At 36.9% G+C, this 13271-nt stretch overlaps 1 protein-coding gene across 3 annotated transcripts in view; it reads left to right on the plus strand.

Moving 5' to 3' along the window:
* HSD17B4 (hydroxysteroid 17-beta dehydrogenase 4) overlaps positions 1-13271 on the plus strand; it is an 87942-nt gene that overhangs the window by 47166 nt on the left and 27505 nt on the right. For all 3 annotated transcript variants that reach the window (XM_021081514.1, NM_214306.1, XM_021081510.1), the window contains 3 exon segments: positions 1212-1315; positions 4869-4934; positions 13055-13124. In XM_021081514.1, coding sequence (XP_020937173.1) covers positions 1212-1315; positions 4869-4934; positions 13055-13124 — 240 coding nt within the window.

The following is a 13271-nucleotide window of genomic DNA, read 5'->3' on the forward strand; positions in this document are numbered from 1 at the left end:
TTTTTAGTATTACCATTCTGTCAAATGTGACATGCCAGAGAAAGTTCTACAGTAACGTCAGCTTTAATATTCTCTCTTGATCTACCCCATTTATTTAGCTATAGCTTAGTAATGGTAAACATGTATCTGAATTTATAGATAAAGTATAGATGAAATTATGTATCCAATTTTCTGTGTAATAAAGATAAAAATCTTATTCTTTTTTCTTTTTAGGGCCACACCTGTGGCATATGGAAGTTCCCAGGCTAGCAGTTGAATTGGAACTGCATCTGCTGGCCTATTCCACAGTCAATAGCAATGTCAGATCCAAGCCTCCTCTGCGACCTACACCACAGCTCAGGGCAACGTTGGATCCTTAACCCCACTGACTGAGACCAGGGATTGAACCTGCATCCTTATGGATACTGGTTGGGTTCTTAATGTGCTGAGCCATGATGGGAATTCTAAAACTATTATTTTAAATACAGATTGCCATGATTTTCCTTATTTTTTGTTATAATTCAATTTTTCCTTAGTATGCAATTCAAAATCATATCCTTAGTTTTGTAGAGCTAGAAGTTCAGCTGATATTCAAAGTCTCAGTAGGAAATCAGTCAGTAGAGAAAGGGACAGCTGTTTTTCATTCATTATTTATTCACTAATGTGCTCACTCGTGTCATTTATTCATTAATTCATTTAATATGTATTTATAAGGCACCTTTTCTGTCTCAGGTACTGTTGTAATAGCTGGGAGTTTGATGGTGAGCAAAAAGCTTCCATGCTCCTGCCCTCCTGAAGCTTATACCTTGATTCTCGCTTATTTCCTCATGTATATTCTAGGCTCTTTTGAAGGCTTTGAAAGAATGTCTGAGAATTTGGCAATGTGGTTACCTCCATTTTAAAATGGAATTGTTTGAAATGTTAGCAATAGAGAGAATTGAAATGTGAAAGGCAGTTGGGGAAGTTTAAGAAGAAGTGAGAGGAACTGCTGTTTCATAGTCACGAAAGGATTTGTAAGGATACTCTTTGCTCTGCCTTCGAGAGACTGGGAGTGAATGAATTAAAATAAGTACCCTGTAACCCATAGTTGAGTGTTCTTACATTAAAAAACCTTTTAGTAATTGGATTTTGTTTTTGAAGCTTTTAAAGGAATTGTTGATCATATGTTGATTAACTAGTTATATCTTTTGATAATAACTTCTTTTCTTTTTTTTCTTTCATTTACTTTTCAGTCTACTCTTACTCTGGAAAGGAACTTATATGTTATAATCAGTTCTCTGTCTTCGTTATGGGCTCTGGAGGCTTTGGTGGAAAACGGACATCGGACAAAGACAAGGTAGACTGTGACTTAAGCAAAATACATGTGTTGTTAAGGATCCTTTTCTGTATTTTGAACTTATGTGTAATTTCATAGTGTAGGGTCTCAGTAATCCACACTTCTTTGCATCAGAATGTATTCCTTGGATTTGAGGTGGTGTTTATATTTGTATATTTTAATATATAACATATATGTAGAAAAGCCTGGCTGAGCTAAGTATACTGTACCCGAGATAATTATGGAAATATCTTTATTATACTAACTTTGCCTTTTCCCAAAACTCTTTAGAAAAATCTAATACATAAAAATCATTTTTGCATAAATTAAAATCTTCATTCTTTAAATGACTTAAGCATTTCTCTCATATAAAACAATTCTAGTTGCCCTTCAGTTCTCAGTCTATCCAAAAACATATTTTTCCTAAAATTGTTTTGTAACTTGGATTTTACACCAGTTTAACCTGACCTTTACCTCTAATTTATTTGGGGTAATAAGATGATACTCTAATAAATGTTATTTGGGGTGAAGTATTACTTAAAGCGGTATTGAGAGCCTGCTACTGGAATGGTAAACTGAAGAATTCCTTGGACCTTCTCACCTGTGAAACAATCATAACTGGTAAAAATTATTAAAAAAAATTTAAAGTCTCTGAGACTTGGATATATAGCAAATGAAGAGATATTTATGCAGGAAAATCTGTGTCTTGATAAGAACAATGAGACTCTGGCATTTGAGCTACACCTCTCTCCTCCCTCTCCCCCTAGTTTGCTGTCACAAAATTCCACTCCAGCATATGTAGCTAAGGACATAGGATCCCTCTCCTCAGCTCCCAGAATAGGGCCATTCTAACCTCCTAGGAGGAGCGGGTCACTAATTTTTCTTATTCTTCCACCAGTTTGTATTGCAGAAGCTCTGTTCCAGGAAAAAGTGGCTAAGAATTATAGGGCATTCTTCTTCCACCCAGCCCCCACTTGTAGGGTGGAAAGTCTGTCCTACCATGGCAGGCTGATAATACTGGGGTCCTGATTGTGCTTACCCCAACCTGCTTGTAGGGTGGGGGTTCTCTGGTGCTAGAGGCAAGCTGAGAAGGCCAAAGTGCCTAACCTTGCCTAGTACCCTTCTTATAAAGTGAGGATGTCACTTAGAGAAAAGTGGGCCACTATCCTTCCCTTATCTCTGCTGCAGTGGTGCAGAAGTTTTGCCCAGAAGGCAAGCCAGGCTATAATAATAGAGAGCTCTGGAGCTCTTCCAGAGGAAACTGACTCATTTTGGCCCTGAGTATTTGGAAGATCAGAAGAAAGGTGCTTTCAAAGGTAAGATTACTTTAATGATGATCAGGTGGAAAGAGACAGATAAGAGTGGTCATGGCATCTTTAGAAACCTCAAAGACTGACCTCAAAGACTATCTCTGCAAAGAGCCCTGACTTTAATTGGATCAGACTGTAGAGCAGTTTTATTCCCCAGGGCATTGTTGAAAATAGTAGAGCAATCATCTGGCAATTAGTGTAGCCTCATAGCTGGAAAAACAGTTTCACAGAAAGATCAAGGGGAGAAGGTCACGGAGAGCCCTGCTAAAACCATTGTCATCCCAGACTGACCATGCTTGCCCAGGGCTGCACTCTCTGAGCCTCAGCATCAAAGTCTGCACACTTGGGGGAAGTAGACTTAACTGAAATAATCTAGCTAAGTCACTAAACAAATAAACAAGTTAACAGTAACAACAAGCCCCAGAAGTGTGCAGGGTCTCACTATCCAGAGTTGCTGCAATATATTATCTAAAATATCCAGTTGTGGAGTTCCCGTCGTGGCTCAGTGGTTAACAAATCCGACTAGGAACCATGAGGTTGTGGGTTCAGTCCCTGGCTTTGCTCACTGGGTTAAGGATCCGGCATTGCCGTGAGCCATTGTGTAGGTTGCAGACAAGGCTTGGATCCCGTGTTGCTCTGGCTTTGGCATAGGCCGGCGGCTACAGCTCCGATTGGACCCCCTAGCCTGGGAACCTCCATATGCCACAGGAGCAGCCCTAGAAAAGACAAATAAATAAAATAAAATATCCAGTTATCAACATAAATTTATAAGACCTGAAAAAAAAAAAAAACAACAAAAACAGGAGAGTATGACCCATAGATAGGAAAAAACAAAACAGACAACAGAAATTCCCTTTAAGAGGATTAACAGACAAAAAATTCAAAGCATTTATTATAAATATATTCAAAGAAACCATGCTTAAAGAAGGAAAATATGTAAAATATTAAAGTATGATAATATTGACTCATCAAATAGAGAATGTCAGTACATAGAAATTATTTTAAAAAGAACCAAATAGAAGTTCTGGAATTGAGGATAGAATTACTGAAACAAAGAATTTACTAGAGGGCCTTAACAATAGATATGAAGTGGCAGAATTAAGAATCAGAAAGCTTGAATCTTCTACTGTTGGCACATTGGGATTGACAGAGTCTCTGGAGTGCTGGGGTGTGAGCTTGATGCTTGGCCCATCTCAGTGGCTTGGGGATCTGGCATTAACAGCAGCTGCATCTTGGATCTGATCCTTTGCCCAGAAACTCCATATGCTGCATGGCAGCCAAAAAAAAAAAAAAAAGAATCAAAAAGCTTGAAGATGGATCTATCTCTTTATCGCCATCTGAAGAACAGAGAGAAGAAAGATGAAAAAAAGGAAAAGGATGAAGAGGCTCAGAGAAATGTGGGATACCATTAAGTTATGCCAGCTTTTGTGTAATGGGTGTACCAGAAAGAGAGGAGAGAGAGAGAAAAAGGAGAAAGAAGCAGAGAAAAATAATTGAAGGAATAATGGCTTTGATGAAAAACATTAATCTACCTGTCCAAGAAGTTCAACAGATCCAAATAGCATATAAATGCAAAGAGATCCACACCCTTAGTAAAGTACATTTAAAGATAAATCCCTTTAGATATGAATTGTTTGTCTAATTCTTTAGTTATTGTCTTCTTTGCATTGGAAAACAATCTCGACTTTTTTCTCCTTTGTGGCCTAGAGAATGAATCTGGTTATATAATTCCTTTCATTAAACAGAGTCATTTTAGGGAAATCATAATGTAGATGAAACTAGCACTTATAAAATTTTAAATGTCATTATGTCCAAACATAAAATATTTAAAAAACCTTTGTATCCAACTTGCAGATTTTATTACATTTGGCCCCCCATATCTCTGGTTGCTGCATCTATAGGTTTTGCATCTGCAGATTGAACCAACCATGGATCAAAAATATTTGGAGAAAAAAAATTCCAGGAAGTTCTAAAAGTATCCACATAGCGTTTACATTGTATTAGGTATTATAAGTAATCTAGAGATGATTTATAGTATGTAGGAGGATGTGCATAGATTATATGCAAATACTATACCATTTTATATAAGGAACTTGAGCATTTGCAGATTTTGTTGTCCATGAGGGGGTCTTGGAGCCAATCACCCTTGGACCCCGAGAAACCACTGTATACTGAAACATGGCTGTTGATCAGATTCTACTTTGGGTTTTACAGAATAATAATGATTTTATTATTATTTAACATACGGTGTTTTTTGATTTCAGGTAGCTGTAGCCATACCTAGTAGACCTCCTGATGCTATACTTACAGATACCACCTCACTTAATCAGGTAAGATGGTATTTTTGAAAAGGGATAAAGCCACCTGACTCCTGACACTTTTTAACTTTATAGCTCTGATACCCTATAATTTTGTGAGTCCAAAAGTAGTGGCTATGTCCTTCTATGTAATAAAAATAATGATACATTTCTGTAGTTGGAATTCATTGTTTCTGAATTTTTACTCATCGGTTTTTTTCTCTGCTAGTTATCAAAAGAAAATATAAAATGCAAGGGGGATAGTTGGGGGGAGTGGGATGGACTGGGAGTTTGGGGTTAGTAGATGCAAACTGTTATATTTATAACAGGTAAGCCATGAGGTCCTACTGTATAGCACAGGCAACTATATCCAGTCTCTTGGGATAGACCATGATGGAAGATAATATAAGAAGGAGACTGTATATATATATATATATATATATATATATACACACACACGTGTATATATATATAATGTAAAAAATGTTATTAAAGTTGATATACAATGTACAATATACAATTTCTGCTGTACAGCAAAGTGACCCAGTTATACATTCACTTACATTGTTTTTCTCACATTATCTTACTTTGCTGTACAGCAGAAAGTGGCACAACATTGTATATCAATTTTAATAAAATTTGTTTAAAAAAACCTAAAGAAAAAGGACATATAAAATAGCTTTTCATTGGTTATTTGAGTTTTTTTTTTTTTGGCTGCACCTGTGGCATGAAGAAGTTCCTGGGCCAGGGATTGAACCTGTGTCATGTCAGTGACAACGCCAGCTTCTTAACCACTAGGTCACTAGGGAACTCCTCATTAGTCTTGGAAAAAGCATCGTGCTTTGTTGGCAGTGGAGTGCTTGCCTTAAAGAGACTGCCTAGCTTGGTAGTGAAGAATTTCATGGAAACCTGAAAGAGCAGGATAAAGTGAATTAAAAGGCAAATTTTAGTTACCCTTTGCTCTACTGGAAGAGAAAGCTGAGCTACATTTCTTGGAGACAGATTATTTTGTGCTAACTTTAAAGGAACAATAAAGCATCATAGAAGGGGTAGGTGATTTAATCTCTTTTGTTTGGTATAAATAATATGTTTTCTGATGGAAGAGGTAAAATGCCCTGTGAGCATGCAAAGATTTTTTATTTTTTTTATTTTTGCTTTTTAGGGCAGCACCTGCGGCATATGGAAGTTCTCAGGCTATGGGTCAAACCGGAGCTACAGCTGCCATAGTTATAGCAACCTGGGATCCAAACCACGTCTGGGATCTGCACTGTAGCTCATGGCAATGCTGGATCCCTGACCTGCTGAGCGAAGCCAGGGATTGAACCCACATCCTCATGGTTACCAGTCGGATTTGTTTCTGCTGCACCACAACAGGAACTCCAGTGAATATTTACTTTAGGAATAAAAAGTTACCGTACAGATGAGATAAGCAACTTTGTTTTTGAGAGACCTAAAGATTGTTCTCTAAGGGGGCCAGAGTTAGAGAACAGAATAGGTAAAGCTCTGAAGTTACAGTATGAGTGAGCACATAATGATAGCACATTATTTATAAAGTTCACTTATTTTTTTGATGCAAATTTTGAAATGCTTGATATGAGAACTTCTGTAGGTTTATGTTTGTTAGCAAATAGAAATTAATTTAATGAGCGAGAAAGAATTAAGTTGTTTTTTTCCATTGTTTAAAAAGTTTTATTGAAGTATAGTTGATTTACAACATTGGGCTAATTTCTGCTGTGTAACAAAGTGAATCAGTTATACCTATACACACATCCGTTCTTTTTCAGATTCTTTTCCCATAGAGATTTTCACAAACTACTGGGTACATTTCTCTGCACTCTTCCTTTTGGCCAGTCATTCCGTATACCACAGTGTGTATGTGGTGTAGTGGGAAAGGGTCCAGCATTGCCACAGCTGTGGTGTAGATCGCAGCATCAGCTCAGATTCAGTCCTTGGCCTGGTAACTTCCAAATGCCCTGGATGAGGAAAAAAAAATTGGGGAGAGGGTTGGGATTGGCAAAGTTTGTAATGAATAATTGTATTTTTTCTACACTGTATACTTGTATGATTGAAAGAACAATACTTTTTTCCTCAAATTAGTTTTTGCCTTTAGTCTTCTCATCCTATTTTTTATCAGTTTCTTAAGAAAGCACCCATATTTTTGTTTAATTAAAGCCTTAGAGTGAAATTAATTTTATTAGGGCACTAAGGAATAGAAAAAGCTTTGTGGTTTCATGGTTCAAAAGAGCCCAACAGAGCTCCATTATTATTCTTGGGTTACTGAAATAATAGAATGTATCGGCTCTAGATAAAAAAAGCTGAATAGTTTCCATGGCTTGAATTTCTATATACAGTAAGCAGAGAGATTTTCTTCTTTTATTATTTTTCAGATGAATAGAACTTTTTGTTAGATTTTGGCAGACTTGACTGTTTTGCTGTGTGACAAAGGACAATTTATAAGTTAACAAATATTTTTTGTTTAAATCATGGGCACTAATCATTTGACAGAGTTCTTGACCATTTCGTATGGTCGTTTGAGAATATGATAGAAATGAAATACTTTTTCTTTAAAAACATAAGAACATTTTGCATAAAATTTTGCATAAATTTCAGGGGATGTGTCGGCTGTTTTGACTGTAGGAGCTATAAGTCAAGTTGAAGTGTGGTCTAGTGACAAGGAACTGAAACGACACTAAGGTAGAGGACATAGATGTCTTAATAACTAGGGCATCTTCCAAGCAACAAATACAAATACAAAGCTTTAAATTGTAAAGTAATTGCTGTAGACACTCAGAGGAGGGGTACTTGTTAGGAAGTGATAAAGAAGGGTTTGGTCAAAAAGTTGGAGCTTCAGAACTAAAGTGGTGTATGGATATTCTCTCTTACCTGTGGTGTAGGTCACAGATGAGGAACAGATCCAGCGTTGCTGTGGCTGTGGTGTAGGCCTGTGGCTACAGCTCTGATTAGACCCCTAGTCTGGGGAAGCTCCATATGCCACAGGTGTGGCCTAAAAAGACCAAAAAAAAAAAGAACATTCACATTGGAGAGTGGTGGGAAATGATTGGGGATGTACACATCTTTAAGGAGAAGTGGAAATAAGGAACAAATGATGCTGTTGTAGCATAAACTTTGTGCCGAGTATTTAAGTATGTAACTTTTCAGTCAGTAAGGACACTGGCCACCATGTTTTTCGCTCTACCAGTACCACTTCTAGGATATTTTATTTTTCATGTCTTTTGGAGAATTTCTTCATCTAACTGGTATGATATTACAAATATACTTTATGGTTTTCATAATTAATAAAGAGAAAATTCATCCCCAGTACTTAAGAAAGACTGAAGAATAAATAGATAACAGTTGTCAAGCTTTGTATTTGGGGAGAATGAAACAAATATCTTTAGTTTTCCCCAGATACATTTACTACTTATTCTAACAATTAGGATTTTAGCTATCATCATTATTAAATAAAGTTAATCTTTCGAATATTGCTTATACTATCCATTAAAATATAATTCTTTATTAAATTACCATGTGGATTTTAAGTACTACCCTTAAAACTTTGTTTTGAAAGAATGACATGTTGTATTTCATGACTCTGGCTTGACAGGGTGGTCCTCCTGCTACAAATGATGTTGGCTGTCACTCGAGTAGCTGTTCTCAGATGGTGGCTGGGCGGGTCAGGAAAGTCCTAGATGGCTCTTTCAGAAGTCTGGGTCTTAGTGTTGACTGTTGGCTGGAGTGCCTCTAATCTCCACATGGCCTCTTCTGCATGTGGTATCTCATCTTCCTGGGACTTTCTGTATGCCCTCAAGGGGACTCCTTTTAAATTTCTAGAGCTCTTTCTGTGTAGCTTCTTTCTTTTCAGAACAGATACACTCCAGCTGCTCTGTCTCCCAGAACTCTGATTTTTATCTCGGTAACTCACAAAGTAAATTAGAACATTCGCATTGTTCTAATTCGCAGTGTGAATTAGAGACTATCTGTACTCATTTGCTGTTTGGGTTTCTCTTGTACTGCATGCAGTCTGGGAAGTGCCATCAGGCAGAGACCTGTGGCCATTGTAGAGTTCATCTTGCTTGTTTCTCTTCTATCAAGAATCATAATCCTGCATTGCCTACTGTAAAATGTCTAAAAACAGTGTCTCCCTGTCTTACCTAAAAATTTTTTTTCTTCCTAGTTTACAGTGAAAGAATAAGTCCATTCCAGGTACTCAATCTAGGCTGGACGTGAAGTCCTATACCTTTTTTATATGCCCTTAATTCCCAATTTTCTCATTTATTACTATTTGGCTTTTTAGTTTTTATTGCTGTGTTTTGTTTTCTAGTTGCTTGCAGCGTAACAGTTAAAGATCCTATTTTATTTTCTCTCTCCCCTGTGCTCCCATCTTTTGGGATACATTAATTTTACTTTTTAAGGACATCTAAAATTTCTGTGTTATTCTTCCACACTTCCCCATTTTTTTTTTTTTTTCTCTCAGTCTTACATTTGCAATTGAATATATATCGGTCCTTTCGGCAAAGATTCCCCCATACCTTCTGTTTGGATAAAGCTCCTTCTTTGGTAGTTCCCCAAGATCTCATGTGTATGGTATTCCTTTGGTTCCTATGTATTTAAAACTGTTTTTCTGTACCCTAGATGACTGAGACACCTTGGCTGGATATGAAATCTTGAGTTTCTTAAAATTGTGTCCTGTTGTTGCCTGGCTTTGTATGTTGCTTTTGGGAAGTCTGATGCCAGTCTAGTTATCTTCCTCTAAGTTACTTGAGGCTTTAGGATTCTTTATCTTTAAAAATCTCGTAGTTTTACTAGGATATGTCTCAGTGTTGCTCATTCCAGGTCAGTTTTCCCATGTAGCTAGTGGGCCTTTTTAATATGTGTGTTTATTTTATTTTATTTTTTGGCCATGGGAAATTTAGTTTATATTAATATTTTGGTTCTTATTTTTTTTAGTCTTATTGTAGCTTTATGCAGTTGAAGGTATCACTTACCTGTGTGAATTTTGTGGGTAAAGTTGGTAGTTTGGGATGGTTTACAATATTCCTTCTTCAAGACAGAAGATAGCACTTCAAGATTGCTATCTTCTGTCAGTGTAGCAAAGGGCGTTTTCTCTAATGGATGGCTTTTTGGAGTGGGATATCGGGATGAGGTGTTAATAAATTTTTTAAAGTTTTCTTTATTCTTTGAGATCATAAATTTATCCTCTTGCTTCTTTTTTATTCACCATTCATTCTCCAAAGGTAATGTCTTTGTTTTATCATATTCTCCCTCAGCAGTATCGCCTTCCTAGGACTACCATTTATTTGGCAATTCCCGCACTTTTAATTCTTTTCTCTGTCGTCCATACTCTAATCTTCCAGGATTTTTAGTATTTTTGTGCTAAAGTTAGACCTTCTGTCTAGAAGTGATTTTTCTTTTTTTCTCCCTCTTCTCTCTTCCAAGCACTTCCTCTGCGCTCCCTTTCTCCCCTCCCCACTGCCCCGTAGCAGCTTTGAGAGGGTGCTTCTAAGACAGCACTGCTGGGTGTTAGTGTTTATTTTTCTATTTATAGGAATTTGAAGTTTGTGGTATTCTCTTTAGTTACACTGTAGGCCTAGGATCTGTGTAGTTTTGAAGATTGTGAGGATTTGAGAAGAACTAGTTCCTGAGCCTTTTTATTTAGCATTTAGTATAACTTAATTGTACCTTTAAATAAATAAAATTAAGAACTAATTTACTCATATATAGAAGATCCTCCCACGTACATGTAGTTGCACAAATAAGACAGTATATAGCTGTTTCTTTTAGTTCGTGTGTATGAATTTCAGTGATTTTTACATCTAGGCAGAAATGAAACAAAACAAAAGAAGCTTTTAGCTTTTCTTCTGAAATATGAAAGTCCTTGTCATTGTTCCCTATTATTTGGAGAATGGTTGTTTTGCATAGTGATTAAATTTAGTCAAAACATCCAATCAATTGACTTTAGTCATTTCTCATGACTCATCTTTATTGTCTTTGCTAACTCTGCCACCTGGGGGAGGCAATGCTATGGTTGAAGTAATATGAACACTTTCATATTCCTTTAATATGATTTATTTAATGAAGTTGTTTCTTTTCATTTATGGGGATGATATCTATGGGATTGGAATCCTGGTACTAGTCTTAAAAACTCGATTGTCTTATACTGTTTTAAAATCTTTTAAAATAATAATAATGGTTCACATTTATTGATTAATATTTATCAAGGATAATGCTTTTTAAGAGGTTTAAGAAGTTTATTAGGAGTTCCCATTGTGGCTCAGTGGTTAATGAACCCGACTAGTAACCATGAGGTTGCAGGTTCAATCCATGGGCCCTGCTCAGTGGGTTAAGGATCCGGCGTTGCTATGAGCTGTGGTGTAGGTCGCAGACGTGGCTTGGATCCCATGTTGCTGTGGCTGTGGCGTAGGCCGGTGGCTACAGCTCCAATTAGACCCCTAGCCTGGGAACCTCCATATGTTGTGGCTGCAGCACTGAAAAGACGAAAAAAAAAAAAAAAAAAAAAAAAAAAAGAAGAAGAAGCTTTATTAACCTCTCAGTTTTTTAAATGAGAAAATTGAAGCTTAGGGTGATAAAGATTAATGCCTATTAACAGCAGAGCTGGCTTTGAACCTAGATCTGTCTGTGCTCCGGTCCCTGAAAGTTGTCTTTTCCTTCATTTGTATGCCACATGATGATGTGTATTTGCCGAGTGTTTTATTTTTTGTGAAGAGCTTTTTAAAAATTATCATTTAATCCCCTGCCATCTTTTACAGAATCTTGTAAGTCACATCTATTTGACAACTGTTGATTTGATTTATTTTTAGAAGCTATATAAAGGGAAAAATACTGGGTCATTAAAAAAGTGAATAATTTACAAAACTAATAGAGTAATGGAAGAGGGAAAGAGCTTATTGGAATTGTACAAAGCATATTAGAAAGTAAACGACATTTTCCTATGAATTATAGGAAATATTATTTTCTATAAATAAAATTTGTTAAAAAAGGATAGTCAATAATTAAAAATAACAACAAAAAAACCACTAAGAAAGTCAGGTGTGCTGACATGGCTAGTCTTTAAACATCTTGAAAAACTTAACATAGCAATTGATAAGAAAGTGAAGTCTTGAAGCAGACCCAAAGTTAATACATAGGTGCATTAATATTTACTGTTAGCTCTTTTGTGCATTTCCTTCCTTCGGTACTGAAAAGTACTTTCTAGTTTGACCAATGCATAATTCAAAGCTGGATTATGTATGGTGACTTCCTCCCCCCACCCACACATTTTGTCTGTATCTTTCTGCTAATCCTGCCTTTTCTAAGTACAGAAGTAATGTGAAGATCTGGACTAAGCAGAAATCTAATCTTAATGGTAAGCTATTAGTCCGGTTTTTTTGCAGGATGAGCCCATCTCAGAATTTAGTATATTAGTAGAATGAAAATTTGTGAGAAGTGTTGGATGTTTATATATCGAGTATTGGGTTGCAGGTTCAGTTTGAAACACCCCATTAGGAAAGTTGGCATAAGTTTTTGTTTGGTTAGAAAAGGCTATAAACATTAACCTTATCATCATTGGGTTTTAATGAGAGTGGATTGATCATTTCCTTTTTGTGAATTTCTCCTTAGACAGTGGTAACTAGGGTTATACCCAGATGTAGTTCTTTGTTCCCCTTCTTATCATTTGACAGTCCTCACCTCTCCCCAGCTGATTTCAGTGGCAGGAGTTACACAAAGCATTTGATTTACATTTAATCTTTTTTTTGTTAGAGATAGTTTATTTTATTTTATTTTTTGCTTTTTAGGGCCACACCTGCGGCATGTGGGAGTTCCCAGGGTGGAAATCGGAGCTACAGCTGCTAGCCTACACCACAGCCACAGCAACGCAGGATCCAAGCTGCATCTGTGACTTACACCACAGCTCACAGCAACACCAGATCATTAACCCTCTGAACGAGAGGCATCAAACCCGCGTCCTCATGGTTCCTAGCCGGATTTGTTTCCACTGAGCCGCACTGGGAACTCTAGAAAGTTATTTTTAAATCAAAGCTTCGTTTAGTTACATTATGATTCATTTCTTATGCAATAACTGTTTTTGTTATTTTTCTTTTCATGTATTCTCAGAAAGCACTGAGTGCTAGTGACTTAAAATTCTTTCTTCATAGGCTGCTTTGTACCGGCTCAGTGGAGACTGGAATCCCCTGCACATTGATCCTGACTTTGCTAGCTTAGCAGGTGAGTTGCTAATAGTAAGTGCCAATGAAAATATTAGCTCATGGAGTTCCTGTAGTGGTGCAGTGGTTAATGAATCCGACTAGGAGCCATGAGGTTGTGGGTTCGATCCCTGGCCTTGCATAGTGGGGTAAGGATCAGGCATTGCCG

Source organism: Sus scrofa, chromosome 2 (assembly GCF_000003025.6).
Source record: "Sus scrofa isolate TJ Tabasco breed Duroc chromosome 2, Sscrofa11.1, whole genome shotgun sequence".
Taxonomy (NCBI): domain Eukaryota; kingdom Metazoa; phylum Chordata; class Mammalia; order Artiodactyla; family Suidae; genus Sus; species Sus scrofa.